At 41.5% G+C, this 16,153-nt stretch overlaps 1 protein-coding gene across 1 annotated transcript in view; it reads left to right on the top strand.

The window, feature by feature from the left end:
* Positions 1-1,351: 1,351 nt before the first annotated feature.
* Positions 1,352-16,153, top strand: part of HLCS (holocarboxylase synthetase) — a gene marked incomplete at its 5' end in the record, with an annotated part of 123,941 nt that continues 109,139 nt past the window's right edge. Inside the window, 4 exons of the mRNA XM_082303924.1 lie at positions 1,352-1,582; positions 5,191-5,343; positions 10,987-11,149; positions 13,885-14,816. Coding sequence (XP_082160050.1) covers positions 1,352-1,582; positions 5,191-5,343; positions 10,987-11,149; positions 13,885-14,816 — 1,479 coding nt within the window. The remainder of the gene's footprint in view (positions 1,583-5,190; positions 5,344-10,986; positions 11,150-13,884; positions 14,817-16,153) is intronic.

Genomic DNA, 16,153 nt, shown 5'->3' on the forward strand with positions numbered 1-16,153 from the left:
CAGCTACAACTATTTAATGTTGGCGTCAGCTTCTTTCTTCTAGCCTTCTTGCATATTTCCTCTTGCCTTTTTTTTCCCTTCTCTTTTCACTCACCCACTAAATGTCTGCTAGGATCAGAGTGATATAGCTGTTCTTTTCACAGAGCTTAATGTTGTGACTACCTTCCGTATAAAATATAGAAATTATTTAATAATTTTCGTGCATAGACTTACCAGAGGAGTAATGGATACCTTGTTACCTCTGTTGCATCTTTTGTAGTGGCAAGTTGTGTTTGCAGCACACGTGGCACATGCAAATCCTACAGTTTTATTCCCCAACAAGCCTTTATTCCTCTTCACTCTGGCCTCAATGATGAGCTCTGCTGAGCCCTGACTTCATCTTTCTTGTTCGGTGAATCCAATGAATCGGCTGAAATCAAATGCATCTGTTTATGCCTGCTTTGCACTCTGGTGGCTCCCCTGGAACAGGTATGGGACCTGAAGACTGGTGTTTTCATCTGGTTCTGTGATGGAGGGGATGCCGCTCCTCTAGGATACCATAGACCCTGAAATAAGGTCAGGTGGCAGAGTGGAGCTGTTTCTGAGGAAGATGGGATCCTTCCCTGTTGCTGCATGGAAACAAGCAACAAATACTTTGGCTCTGACTGTTTTGCCTACTGCGTATATACTTTTCTGTCACCCACAGTGGCAAGGGCCGTTGACAGGATAGCAAACCGATGTTTATAGTGGAAACGTTAAGTTCAGTTCCCTGCATTGCATGCACATTGCAGATGGCACCACGCGTGACACAGAGCTGAAGGGCAGATCCTGCAGCCCTCACCACGACACTGAACCGTTGCATTCATCCAAAACCATTGTCCCTCAGGACAGCATTGGTTTCGGACAACCGAAGCTGCAGGTTTCCTTGAGAAGCCGGGTCGTGGTGCCTGGGGCGAGAGAACATAGGCCCTTACCGCCCCTCGTGTGGGAGCCTGAGGACAACTAACGTGGCGCAAAGAGACAACCCCCAGGCTGGCCCTTTTTTCTGATTTTTATTTTCTGCACACGTCGCTTCAAAGCATACTTCTGTATTTTCTGCAGCACCAGGTGCTGCTTGGCGTCAGCGCTCAGCGCCGGTCGCGCTGCGGCAGCCGCACGCTCAGCCCCTCAACGGCCCCCGCCGGGGCTTAAAAGGGGCGGGGCGCCGGGCGCGCGAGGCCGCCAGCCAATCAGAGCGGCCGGCCGGCTCGCCCAACCGCGTCGCCCCTTTCTCTTTGGGGCGGGCGGGGCGGGGGCTCCCCTCGCGGCCGCCCGGCCGTGGCTGGACGTTGAGAGGCCGGGCCGGCGCGGGGCGGGGCGGGGGGCGCGCGCCATGCTGATCACGCTCTGCTACCTCTACCTATGGGCGCGCTGGGGGCCTCGCTCGGCCGCGCTCATCCGCCGCACCGTGCGCCGCCTCCACCGCTCCCGCTGCTCCTTCACCTTCTGCTGCTGCGCCGGCCCGCCGGCGCCCCCGCCTCGGCAGCCGCGCAGGCAGGTGCCGCCCGAGGAGCGAGTCTGCCTCAGGATAGGGAACAAAGTCTTTTTCACGGACGAGACGCAGGTACCGCCCCGAGCCGTGGGGCCGAGGCCTGAGAGGCGCTTCGTCCGGCGGATGCCCGGGGCCTCTCGGGCGGGGAAGCAGCCGCGGCCGGGAGCGGTCCCCCGTGTTACTGTGGCAACGGCGAACCGCCTTCCCCGGCGGGCGGCGGCGGAGCTGCGCCGCCGCCCCTTCCCCCAGGGCGCCCGGCCGCGCCTCCCGCGGCGGGAGGGGAGGGGAGGGGAGGGGAGAGGCGGCGGCGGCGGCGGCGGCGGCCGTGGGCTGAGGCGGCGGAGCCCGGAGGGAAAGGGGAGCAGCGGTTGCGGGGCTTAAGGCTGCCCTTGCTCTTTCGGCGTGTGACAGCGAGAGTGTCAGTGGCGGGCTGGGACTTGCGGTTGAAAAAAACACCTCGTGTAGCTTCCCAGGCCTGTCACAGCCCTGCTTGTCAAGGGTCAGGCTCAGATAAGGCCCAGGTAATTGCCTTGGTAGAAAATCTTGGTACAGTTGTAGCTACCTCTCTTCATTACTATAGGTTGCTGGCTTAGGGAGTGGGCTGAGGAGTGTGTTTTACCACACGCGTGTGAGGTGCAGCTTTGCAAGTACAGCTGTGGCAATAGGAGCACTTGGACAGCTTGTTAGTATTTCCATATTAGTAATAAACTTTTAGCACATGCAAGGCTTTAGTCTAAAAACGTTTGCTATATTTGTGCATTCAAGCTGTGTGTCAGAGATTAAAAATGTAGCTGCATCTGTAATGGAGTCTGAATTGAGCTTTTGGTTATGGAGAACTGCGTGCTTCTCCCGATACCAAACGTTGTTTCAAGTGAGGAAAATGACATGAAAAACAAGATCTGTGAAAATCCCTTTTTTGCAAATGGACAGTGAGAGAGGAGGGTGGGGTGAGGCTGTGGTAGCCCATGACAGTGGAAAATACCGTGCCTGAACAAATTTCACTTGCCATCTCATGAAGTAAAACTGAAAGTAAGCTTGCTTCTGACTTTCAAATCTAGGACTGTAACTCCTCTGGCACCACACACACACACACACACATACACACCCCCAGTCATCTGAATCATTTAAATGAATGTTGAATTTGTCTAAATTTGTTTCTAAATACCAGAATTCCTGTGGATAAGAATCTTCTTGATCTCCTTTCTGCTGATAACTTCCGCAAGCACACATATAAATATCTCAGTTGTTTCACGTTTCACTTCAACTGGTGTTACTGAAATGTATTTATTGTTGGCTAAGTGCTACTCTTTAAAAGCAGAGAAACTTTTCATACATTCAGTGTGTAAAGAGGATATTTTCAGTGCAGTGAAAATAAGATCACAAATGCTAGTGGTGTTTGCTCAAAAATAGTCTTTTTGCTACCTAATAAGCAGATTATTTCATATTTAGAAGCGCGGGTGACAATCTCAGAATCTCTCACAGGGAAGTTAAATGCATAGTTTGTATTTCGATAAAGCTCTTAAAACAAAAACCAAATAATTGTCCGTGTGTTTAGAGGAGTTCAGCCTCAGTTGGCCTGGATTATTGTTTTGTAAATCATATTTCAACTAATTTATGCTGTTCTTTGCTCCACTAATGCTCATTTCTGAAGTAGTTTCTCCTTGGTCCTTGCACAGTAAGCACATTTTTTTCTGTCTGCAATGTTATTCATGCAGACTGACTTTATAAGCTTGTCAGTTTATTTGTGTTTATTGGGAATTGGGAAACCCTCTCGGGAACTGTAGTTTGCCTTGCAGTTTGGCATAAAGTCAACGCTATTATTCAAACTGTCTTTGCTTCTTGAAAATATGTATTGAAAGTTACCAGTTGCTCTGAGAATCCCTGTGGAAGTTGCCTGCCACGCTGCACCTCGGTAGTGTGGCATATAAGGGCTCTAATCTGGCTGCATTAAAGATAGAGACAGCATCACTGGGGACCCCTCTACATCATCGGTGAACACTGTGAAGAGAAAAAGGTTAAGTAGCATGCTTTTTTGGCTTCTAGGAAGCTAGCTGAGCTACTTTGCTTTCTGAGTAGGTCTAACTGCCTCTGGACTGTGATCAGTAACTTCCTTAAGATAAGATACCAGCAAATCATAAATCGTAACCTGTGAAGTTTTTTTGTTTAATCTTTAATCAGATTGGATGCTTAAGATAATATAGTGCTTCGTGAGTTCAGTTAACTTTCTCATGGAAGGTAGCAATGTTTACTCTAGCAGCTTCTCTGCTCAGTAAAGCTGGTTCGATTGGCAATCTATCCCCATAGACTTAATATTGTGCGGTTTCATTTTAGATATGGAGTGATGTACACATTTAGTGTGCTATGGGGAAATTCTCTTATGTTTCCACATAAAATTACTGAAGATGTGCAAAGCATGTGTTTCTAGTATAGTAGTAGCAAAATATCTATTTCTAATGTTTGCCACTTTTAAACTATGACAGAAAAATTAAGTTCAATGCAATATCTACATAAAAATTGATGTAATATGGTGTGGGATCAGATTATGTATTGAGAAACTTTGAGGTTCTTAAAACTGTTCTTTGGTCTACTGATTCCAGCTATTGAGCTTTATTTGCTCATTTGTGAGGACAAGAGAGGGAACCGTCTTTATAATTTAATGAAGGAAACGTTTGTACAATGGTCTGCTAAAGTGGATAGACTACCTTATGGACAAATTTATTTTGAATGAGTTTTTTCTTTAACTTAGAGTTACATACTGAATGAGTAATTTTGGTGCAAATGCATGAGGACTTAATATATTAAAAAAAAAAAAAGTACCCTCTCCTTTTATTTCAAATATTTTTTTTTAAGATTTTTCAAATCACTTTTTAAAGAATTTGTCCTGGGATTGTACATGTCCACAAAATATAACTGTCTTTATATAACTGGCTTTACAAAGGAAGTCTTGAAATTTTGTAAATTAGGTCTAAAAATTAAACCTGTGTAGTATATAGTTCTTGGGTCACTTGTGGCTCACAGTTTGGTTGGTCTTTTGGCAGCTGGGTATAGAGACAGTGTATATGTCTTAGCAGTAGGAGTGTATGTTTCCTGGAGGATTGTTACCCAGATAGAATGAATGCTACCTGGGCTACTGTCCAGTTAGAGGGGCTGTAGTGACTGACCAGGCAGATTGTGTGTTGTGACTGCTTTCTCAGTCCCTGCCAAGTAGCGGACGGTGCCCTTCAGCCACCAGAACTGAGACAGCAGGGCCATGGGTTCGTGTAGTCAGGGGAGAAGAGGGAAGGAAGGAGGAGGCAGGGTGAACTGCGGTGTGAATGGGAGAGGAGGTTCAGGTTGAATGAGGGATGTTGCCAGTGGCAAATGGCCTACAACAGTCACAGTACCAATGCATAGTGGTCTCCCGGCCCGCTCACTTGTGCACTTGTCCTGTAAATCTGAAAGCTGGAGTCTGAATTGGCTTAAAAGCTTGGTTGTCACTTTTAGTTTTATTTTTAATGTGTTCCTGCTTAGTGCTTCAGACCTTTACCCCTTTTTTCCCTCATGGGGAACGTGAAATGGTAGAGACCCTTCAGGTAAGGCTGAAGGGTCACATTTGAATTTAGGCTGGACATAATTTAAAAATGAGTTATGAAATCAGGTGCTTTCTATACAGACTTATTTTTCTTTCCTGTCTCTTTCAGTTCCTTGATGACTTAAACAGATGGAGTTTGCTTCTCATTTCTCCTATGATTTATCCTGATAAGTTACTTGAAGCAGAACATATAGCTTTTGTGACAGAAAGCATTTCAGCTCAGGCAGATAATTTGCAGAAAGTGCCTGTCTCTTCAAAAGAGGTAAGTAGTTCTCTTTGTTTCTTGCATAGAAAGTAGTACAGGTAGGTCATTTGGTAGGTATAAACCTAAAACACTTGAAGGAAAAAAATCAATGGCAGATAGATTTTGTATGTTTATAATCTTATTGGGAATAAAAAGGTAGTCTCTTCATTAAAATGAATCACTGTTAATACTCTAGTTCTACTTTATGCTTTAAATAGACCCATAGACATTTTATTGTGATTTTTTTAGTAGCACACTTCCCTGGCTGTGGATGGTGACTGCAGAATTCCATTGTGACTTTGGATGAGGCATGTATGGTTAGATACCCTGAATAGGAAAAAAATGCTTGAAAGCTGTCATACTAAGGCAGATCAGAAGTCCATGTAGCTCAGTATCCTGTTTCTGACACCAGCTGAAACAAATGCCTCAGTAAGAATATAGAGAGCAAGCATATGTTAAGTTTTCTGAAAAGCTCTTCAAGCCTCCAGCCAAGTGGTTGTGAAAAGTCATAATTGAAATAGAAGTCTGTCTTGGAAGCTTCCTTTCATTGTGATTTGTAAGTACAAGTTAAAGTATTATACGTTTGATTGATTATGTCAGTCTGCAAAAGTAAGGCCAAAATCAAGCTTTTAATCTCTTTGTTTTTCTATAAAATGCAGTGGGGGAATGGCAATACTTCCTGGTTGGAATTTTATAAACTGTGTTTGCCTTTTAATGCGTAATACTTACAAAATGTTATTGAGGCATCCAAAGATATAAATTAAACTAGTATTGAAATCCTTATGGCAAGCATACTCACAAAATGTCCATGTCCTAGATACTTAGAAATCTAAAAAGTGTCTTTTCCACTAATATATTGAAAGTGCGAAGATGTGGATTTAAAAGATGATGTTCTAAAACTTGAATTACTGAATATATAGCATCTCTAAACAGATTATGCATAAAAATAGTATCCAGACCCTATCAAAACTTACTATGAACTTGAGATAATGTCTCTCTCTCCCCTAAATTTTGTTGGTTTTATAACTTTTTCCTCACATGAGGCATGCTTGCTTCCTAGGCGTCTCAGCTTGGGTGCAGGTCTGAAGGGGGTGAAAGGTTGTAACCCAAAGCAAACGATAAATGTCCTTTGCAGGGAGGAAAAATCTTCTAAGCAGTACACGTTGTCATAGTTCCTTCCTAAGGCAGTCAGTTGTTGTGTGTGCTGTATGCTCTCTGTAGTGAAGAGGACAGAATGGACCTCATTGCCTGCTGCAAAGAGGAGAAATGGAAAGACGTGCATGCTAGGATGTCACTGGGTAGGCAATAATAAAACCTCTGGCCTGGTTGCTGGGGTACCATAAAATCGACAGAGCTCTCCCATTGAACAGGCTGGCATCACCACCTGGGGGCAGTTGATAAGGTGTCTTTCTGAATGGCCCCTGCTTAGCACCTTAAAGGGCAATCTGTCATCCTTGCTTTTTGGCACCAGGTTTCAAGATCCTTTTTGGAGTTAAAGGAAATGTGTCACATACACAGGTGCTTGCAGCCTGTCCATTTCCCTGGATGAGGAACATATATGTTCCAGGCCACTTGTTCTGGGAGATGATCCAGGAGTCTTCTGCTGGAGTGAACGTTGAGAACAGAGTGGTTGGTAAATAGTCTTATCTAACTTGAGTGCAGGAACAGAAGGACAGATTGGGAATGGGCACAATTACAGATTTGTGCCTGCAATCAAATTTTTAGTACCTTCACACTCCATGGAGGCCTGTCAATTCTAGAACAGAGCATGCATTTGGAGCATATTAGTCTTTGCCCTCTAGAGGAATGGTGTCCAGGTGAAGTGCTGCATCAGGCAAAATCGTTATCTCCATGAAGCTCAGAATGTGAGGACTGGAGACACTGAAAGCTTGTTGAGAACTCAGATCTTTTCTGCTGAAGTCTTGACTTTGTGTTTCCTTGGAGCACACAGGAAGTAGCCACGTTAGCTGGTTTGTAAATGTTTTTATTGCCTTTGATGTAAGACTCTGGAATCAATCCAGGTGGGGGCTCTACTTCTAGGAGATAAACTAGATCGGATACCTGCTGTGCTCCCTAGGTTGTCTTAGAGTGCACCTGGGGAGTGCTGGGCCAACTCAGAAGGCTAAGGGAGATTTTTTTTTTTAAACTTTACTTTTTTTTGTAGTAGAGAGGTCCACAAAAATGTCTGAGTTGAAGCTCTAGTTTGTTGTTCTTTTGGGATTTATTGTTCAGTGGAGTTTTTTAATCTTGTTGGTTTCATTTGCATTTTCTTTAGAATGGAAAATGTTTGCATTCTTATGTATACGTTAATAATTAATCTGATTTGTCAAGCTCAGAAGTGATAGTCCAGGCAAAAGACTGAAGCTAAAGAGGAAAAGGATTACTGTTTTATTTTGTTTATTGTTCTGCTGTGTACTTCTAGCAAAGTGCTTTTAATTCTGCTACCTCTGTCAGCCAGCTGTCAACATAGACAGGAGCTGTAAGAACAGATTGCTCCTGTGACCTATGATAATTTCTAGACAGAAAAGCCATTCTTTGTAGGGCTATCAGTGATCTGTGACTGGTTTCTGTTGAAACTGAGGTGGACCCAGAAAGCAGGAGTATAAATAATATCTCATATCTTACTAAGGCCCGGCCTTTAATTTTGTATTCTGACAAAATTTTGATGAAGATTTCTAGCTGTAGCAGGAAAGCTTGGCCTGTTTGAAAATATTTTCTGAGGATTTTTGTTATGCTGCAAAGAAAGTCGATTGTTGCATGAGCAGGATTACAGGTCATATGTCTTGGCAACAGCCTTACTTTGCAAGGTTCTTTTGTGTATTCACTTTATTCGTACTAGACAGCAATAACTACTTTTTACTTATTAGAATGTCTAATGTTTTACTTGATGCCATGAAAAAAGGCTGAAGACCATCAATATGCTCTCCTCACAGTTTCCAGGTGACGTGGGTGTTACCTGCTTGTGCCTGTTCTCTGGGTAAGAAAGGATATCTAAATACAGTGAAAGTCTCTTACCCTCCACCATAGAGACTAGCCCAGAGTCATATGCTGAGGAAAATAGAGACGGAAGCTGGTATCATAAATATCACAATAATCATAAATATCATAAATGTATCTGCCATGTTTGTCACTGGTGATCGTGAATTGCCAGCAGTTACCAGCAGGCCCTTAGAGTTTTACGCCTTACAACTACAACTGGACACTTCCATTACAGCTGTGGATGTTGTACCAATAGACTAAACACAATTGGGAATACCTTCCATCCGGAAAGCGATGGTGTTGTCCAGGTCATCGCTCAAGGCAGTTGCTTGGGGCAATTCTGCCTGACTTGGTCACAGACTTCCCTAGTGACAGTGGGATGAAGTCTGACTGATGCTCCAACTACAGGGATTCATATCTGTCAGGGTCTGGCATAGCTATCTTCCAGAAGGAGATTTTATTCTGCTTCAGAACAGGTCAATACTAGCGTGCCCAGAAATATATCCTGTAACTTCAGAGCTGGTATTTCTTTGTGGTACAGTCATGGAGATGACCTTTCAGAAGGTCCTGGAGGTAGAAACTCACTGTTGTTGCTTTTACTGGTGAGCGGTTATGTCCAGAAGTTCAGGACCCGAGTGATACACCTGTCATGAATTTGAGGGCTGGCTCTCACAACTGTGTGTCCTGGTGTGGCTGGTTTGAAGCTGTTACTTGCTCTTGTGTTACAGAGTTGGAGTTTAACCCATCAGTTAAAGCATGCAGCTGACTTTGTGGTAAACACCAACACACTGCCCACACACTGCTGTCTTTTTCTCTTTTTTGAAACTGAGTTTGTTCACTAAGAGTTAGTATAGGTGATGTATCAGAAGATACCCAGCCAGTTTTCTTGTTAGGTATCCAAAGGCCACCAATATGAGTATGGACTGGATGGTCTCATCTGGGTTACAGTAATCAGAGATTGTCTTTGAGAATGACTTAGAAAGGACATGTGATCATTAAGGTTGTATGAAATCTGAGTTTCTTCTTCTTGTTCCCTTGGGACATACTGTAAAGTCAAAAGTTGGAAATAGATTTTTATTTTCTTTTTTTTTTTTTTATATTATGTAAACCACTTAACTGCAGTAGATAAAAAGGTAATTTTAGCTGATGGTCTAATTATGAACAAGTAAAATATCCAAGAGCTCACTCTCATTTTGTGCATTCAACAAAAGTGTTTTTTCTTCCTGTGTTTAATCAGCGTGTTACATCTTGTGTGTAGTGATAAAAGGGTGAACTTCATGGAAGTGGTTTGGTGATGACAGCGTCAAAGTGCTGGAGTTGCTATGTGGGAATTGTGCTTTGCCTCCCAGTGTTTGGAACGTATTACATGGCGAAGGTTAACTTTTTTTTTTTTAGGTCATGAAAACAGATGGTGCTTCATTGTCTCTAAAAATGCCTTCACAGGAGAACAGTTGGTTTGTGTATCCTATAAAGGATAAAGGCTGTGGTATCAGTCACACAATTTTTACTGAAATCGGGTGCCTTATTTGGTTTTTGCTTTCAGAATTGACTCATATCACTGTGTTTGTCAGTTGTCTGAATATTGTCTTGTTTGGTACTGTTGTTTTATAAACATAAGGTTTAAAAGGGGTCATTTTCAGTTATGAGTCAGCAGACAGATTTGTAGTCTTTATTAATGTGCCCACCTTTCAGAAGGAAACCAAAACTTTTCACTTTACCCCCACTTGTTGCTTTTATAGTTAAACTTGGAACTTGTTCTTCAAGAGGGTACAGCTGCGTAGTTTGTGTTTAACAAACCTTATTGAAGAAAACAAACCTAAGTGTGTCACTTTCATAATGCTTCTTTTCTGGAGAACGGAATTTTTGATGTAGATAAGCAGCTTGAATCTTCTGTGTTTAGTTAATGCTTCTGATAGTGTGTGCTTTTATTAAACCCTAGTAGTTTACCTTTGCTCTTTTTATCAGCATTCTTTTTAGAATTTGTGCTGAAAGCTATGTCTTGGAAATAAATACAAATAGAATTTTACTTAGAGAACATGATAATGCTCTCCTGCCATTTTGTGTGTTACTTGAAGCTTTTATAGCCTTGATCTTTGGGAAAGATGTATTTGTACTCCCTGTTTGCTTTCAACACTTAGTGTGGATGTTGCTTTGTTTACTTCCCTCAGGACTGAATCTTGTAGCAGGTATTGCTTGCTACCCTTCCTCAGTAGGTTCTTTTGGTTGTATTCATTCTCATACATTGACCTTTGTAGTCATGAAGGGTGCACTTTTGTGTGACAGGAACTGACTACTGAAAGCCTTCTCTAGTTGAGATGTGTTGTCTCATGATACTATTAAATGTAGTAGTTGTTTTAAACACATCAGGCATCACAGAAACAAGTCTTAAAAGTGATTCTGCCAATTTAGTATTCTGTAATCCTGTTAGCTACACTTTTTTTTTTTTTAAAGTACTTTCTTTAAAATTACTTCCAGTCCTTGGGTTTGCCAGTTGTGCCATTTTGACGTAAAGTCTCTCTGTTGGCTCTGCTACCGTTCTGCTGCTTTTTAATAGCAGAATCCTTTGGGAAGGAAGGGCAGTTTTTATTTGCAGTTCATCTTGCAGACTCATAATACTGGTGGTATTTTGATATTTTTCTGTAACCTTTTCAAACTGAAAAACACGTGTATGCTTTATTCTAGGTTGTGAAGTGGTCAGACTACTGTTCACCATTGGCCTATAAAGCTGGGGAGCCTTATAAGTTAATTGCTGAAGCAAGTGTAGATAACTTCAGTAACCTTGGAATAGCATTCATGGAAGACAGGCTTCAAATGGATAATGGAATGGTGCCACACAAGATTGTTTGTAAGTATCTTCACAAATTGTTTTTAATGGTAGAACATGTTTATTACATGGTTATTTTAGGACTGTGCATATAGTCTTTATACCTACATAAAAACTCATGCTTTTATTTTGGCACAATGTTTTCTTCCTCTTGTCATTCTAGGCAGTTGATCGCGCTGTAGCACTACTGTATTTTATACTGAATACTGTCAAATATAGAGATCCTTGAAAAGTTAGACTACTTTTTCAGTGAGTTTCTCTCTTTACAGAACATCTTACAAATACAGCAACAGAAATAACAGAAAAATGGATCAAAATATTTTTGGAATAAATCCCCCTCTTTTTCTTTAATGCCTCATAAGCTACTGCCAGTAATTAATCTTGGTATGATGAGATCTCCGAGTATCCAAGAAGGTGTTTAAGCTTTTGCAAATGCATGAATGCATAAATGTCACAAAGGTGAAGTTAGAAAATATTGTTTCTGTAAGGCTCGTCTGTTAGATTAACTAATCTATTTGAAAAAAAAATACAGAAGGTTTTAGGCAAATGTTCTCTTCTTTCATATTTGGAAAAAAAGTGTATTCAAAGCTAAACATAGGTTGAGAACAATTTCTGTAACTCAAGCATCTTAATCCTTTAGAACACTGAGAGAAAAGCTCACAGATGCTTTCTAAACAGGGAAAGGGATAACCAGGGGAAGGAGGGTGGTGTCATTGCTAATTGAATTTTGAATTTTTGGTGGATGGTTTATGTCTTTAGGGGGTGATTTTAATGATATCAGAACTATGTCCTCATTAGTTTAATAGTTTCAGCTAAGGCAGGAAGGGAGTTCGTGGCTAATTCCACAGAGAGGAGAAGGAAGTAGTTGTGGTTGCACTTGTAACACCTTTCTTAAATAGAATTGTTGTCTGGGCTGTGGGAAGTCCAAGCTCCACCTCCCTTTGCTTCATGAGATTTGAACTTCTTTTTTCCAGCACCGTTCTAAAAGTGCCGTAATATGCACTCTGTAGGGTATTGTAGAGTAGTTAGCTCTTGGGGGGGGTAGAGCCACATTTTTTTTTTTTTTTTTGTGGGTCACTTAGAATAATAAAATAATGATTTGGGCTACAAAAAAATTCTCTTCCCTGCTCCCCCCTCCCCTACCCCTCAAAAAAGGCGGTTGGGTTTCTTGTTTTGGTTTGGGGTTTTTTGTGTTTGGTTGTGGGGTTTTTTTGTTTGCTTGATTGTTTTTTTTATGTAGATCATAGCACTTTGGCAGAAGTCAGGGAGGGACAAAATGGAGAACAGCTAGCTGGAGTGCAAGAGGGTAGGAATATGCTCACAAATGTATCTGATGTGAAACTCTGTCTCTTGGTGCTGTTCTGCAAAAATATTCACATAAGGAGGGGATGGAAGGTGAAAGAGTGCCCCTGTCATTTACTTTTCAGAATGTTTGCTGGCTCATTTTGCTTCAGGTACCATGTGCATGCTAGAACTGCTCCAGGAGAACAGGCTGTTGATGGAATAGCATATAGGCTGGTAGCTGTGAAATTCTCCTGGGATGTGAAAAAATCTTGCTTCAAATTTCTGCTCCAAACTAGGCAAAGGGGATATGGTTTCAAGGGAATGCAACTGTTGTTAAGCAAAGAAAGTGATTGAACTTGGATCTAGTGTATTCTGTGCCAGCTGACTATTTTGTTAATCAAGTTTCTCACTGAATTTTCTTGAGAAATCAGAAACAAAAGCATACTAAGTTTATTTGGCCTTATGCGAGTGGAGATGGATTCAGTAAAATTTTGCAGACTTTGATTGAAAATATTTTCATGGCTCAGCAGCTGAAAAAATTACCTTATGAAGAGTACTTTTTCTCTCCTCTTTCTTATTTAGTTTGCTCTGCAAGTTTCACGCTGATAATAATCATCTTTGCCACTCTTTTCTCACTTGTATTTGCCAAAAATTTTTCATCTTCCCATTTCTATCCTTTTTGGGGGGAGAAAGGGGAAGGTTTAACTATTCTTCCTGTTCGCTAGTTTTCCCTCAGATTCTTAGCTCCCAAGTCTTGCTATGGGTGCATATGACTCCCTTTCTGCAGACTGAAAGCAATTCAGATTTTTTTTACTCCCTTTTACTTGTGCCAGACTTCTCTCTGCAGCAATGCAAGAGACATGGTTCAATGTCTCCATCTTACCCAATATCACCACTTTATTAGCTTATATCAAAATAGTTTATTCCAAAATAGCAGCAAGCAATTTTCCACCCTGCCCTCCTTAAGACACCAGTATTTTTCCAAAGGTACTTCCCTCGCTCCATTTTGTCCTTTGCTGGGGACAGAGGGACAGGCAAAATAAGAAGCTGACAAGGTGATGCATTCATGAGAACTTCCTCACCTTCCCACCCATAGCCTATTGTTCCATTAAGAACACATCTGCATTGTGTACAGTAGCTGTCATGTTTTACTTTTGTGCAAATGTTTTTGCGCTCACAATACATGTTAGTTTGTTGCAACGTGCCCTGTAAATACCGAGTGTTGTGCTCTCAGTCAGACTTTCCTGAAATAAAGAGTCATTAGAGTAAATTACTTGTGTTATGAGTGGAAATTTATTACATTCTTGGGGAGGGGTTAGGATTTGGTGTGTCAAACAAACAAGTGAAATTCTTGCTATTATAGATGATTTGTACTGAAATTAAATCTAAATCCCACTGTGGTAGTGATATTCATCATAGCTCTTTTAATATAATTTTTATAACCCCTTTTTCTTATTCTTTAACTGTTCCAGCTGTCCATTTACAGGAATCTACTCTGAAGGAGTTGGCACAGGTGGCACCATCTGTAAAAGAGCAAAGTGTAAGCAGTACACAAATGGATGAAGTAACTCCTGCTGCTACTTTTGGGACTACTGTTAAATCGGGATTAGGAGTAGCTGAGTCTGCAGGACAAGAGAAATCCAAGCTAGAGAAAGAAAGTGAGCATGAAGATGAATCCAACAGTCTATCCGACAAAGAGACAGGTGCTGGAGACCATCATCACTTGCATCTTTCCAGCTGTCATGAATGCCTGCAACTTGAAAACAGTACTATTGAATCGGTCAGATTTGCCTCTGCAGAAAACATTCCAGAACTTTCTGATGACTGCAATAGCAAACTGGAAGAGAAGAATGATGACTGTCTAGCAAGAGGAATAAAGAGAGTAAACCTTGCGGGAAAGCCCCCTAATGTATTGATTTATCTTGGCTCTGAAACTGCAAAAGTGAAATTTGAGCAGGTAAAATCAATCCTTCAGGAATGCATTGATGCAGACAGCTACGCCATCTATGAGCTGCATGAGGTTCTGAAGGCTCCGTGGATTGATAATTCACTGCTGTTGATCATTGCTACAGAGGAACCTATTTCTGAGGAGAACCACAAACAATTTATGAAGTTTTTATCTAAAGGTGGAAAGATTCTAGGGTTTTCTTCATCTTTTACGTTTGATGGCATACAAATAAAGAGAAAAAGCAAACTGAAGACTGTTCGTGAATTAGTGGTCTCTAAAACGGACAGCACTGAAATTAAGTTAAACCTTTTGGTCAGTGGCTGTGTTTTTGAGGAAGTGATGAAGGAAGATACCAGCAAAGTGAAGACATTGAGTCGATTAAATAATGCTGATAAAGATACAGTTATTGTTCATCTGACTTATGGAGACAGTGGAGGAGAAGCCATTCTTTCTCAGGTACTGTGTATGCAGAAGCATTAATTTTCTCATTGCTACCTGATGTTGTAGTATGCTAAAAAAGTTCACTTGTTCCCATTGCATGCTCTTGGGGATGCTTGTCAAGGGGAGATATAGACGGATGTCTCGGTGAATGTACAAGGACTCAATGCAGAATGGTTTTCGCTTGGTCCTCAGGAAGCTTAAAGAATGGTCGAGAATGTCACTGCTGTTCCACTTTCTTGTTTTCACCATGTAGCCATGAACATGTAGGTCATACGAGATCATAGTGGGTGGTAGAGGAGAGAGCAGATTTGCATGGTAAGCAAGCATCTTCAAGAGCAGAGCTATCGTCTTCTGCCTTCTAGAAGTTGTGCAGTGATACAACTGTGCATTTTACAGATTTTGGGAGGTGGGAACAGGAAGAGCCGAGTCGTTGGACTCGGGATGAAAGCTTATACTGGCAAGATAAAAAAAGAGACATCCTTACAAAGATATGAACGACGGTGAAGCAGAGTGTCAGGAGAGGGTGTAAAATAAACCTTGCAAGAAACTTGAAAGACGTCTTCTCTTAAGGTTAAGGTAGCCAGCAATTCTGGAAATCCGACTAGTGGATGAGAGTGTCCCAGCCTCTATTACTTGTTGCATGCTATGTCTAGAAAAACTGCTGTACAATTCTTGCTTGAGCAAGTAACTACACAATAAAGGTTAGTCTCTGACTGCACTGAAGTGCCATTGTTGATTTAGGTCTGTTGGTTCTTTTTTTGCTAGTATTGCTACCATTTTCTTAGTTGTATTCTGTTTGTATCTTAGTGTTGTGAATGAAGCGAACCATTTTATGGTTTCTTTAGCAGTGTTTTGATTAAGCCTAATTTCTAGATGCATGTTGGGTTCACGATGGTTGGCCTTGCTGTTCTGCTATTTAAAAAACCCCTTTACTCAACTGGAATGCGTTTTTTCTATTTACTATCAAGATAAAAGATCTAAAACTTGTTTTTTGTTTTCTAAACCTTGACATGTTTTCAGGCAGTAATATACGCTCCTGTTTTTTTTGGGGGGGTGGGGTGGGGAGAGGGGGAATCTAGTCTGCTGGAAACTTGCTTTTTTGTTTCTTGAGTCTTCCTTCAGGCTTTAAACTTTTACATGTTTAACATTTTGCACCTAACAAATGGCTTAGAGCTCCTGAGGGACAGAAATGAAGGAGTCTAGAATGAGCCAAAATCTTATTCATTCTACTTAAGAGTAATAATATCCCAGCAAAGGTATCTCTCCAGTGTTACTGTATTGTGATCTCTGTTTAAAAAACCCCAACAACCAAACCAAATCCACACACCCTCAAAAAGTTAAACAGATAAGTT

The sequence above is a fragment of the Platalea leucorodia genome, assembly GCF_965183815.1.
Source record: "Platalea leucorodia genome assembly, chromosome: 2".
In the NCBI taxonomy this organism is placed as follows: Eukaryota; Metazoa; Chordata; class Aves; order Pelecaniformes; family Threskiornithidae; genus Platalea; species Platalea leucorodia.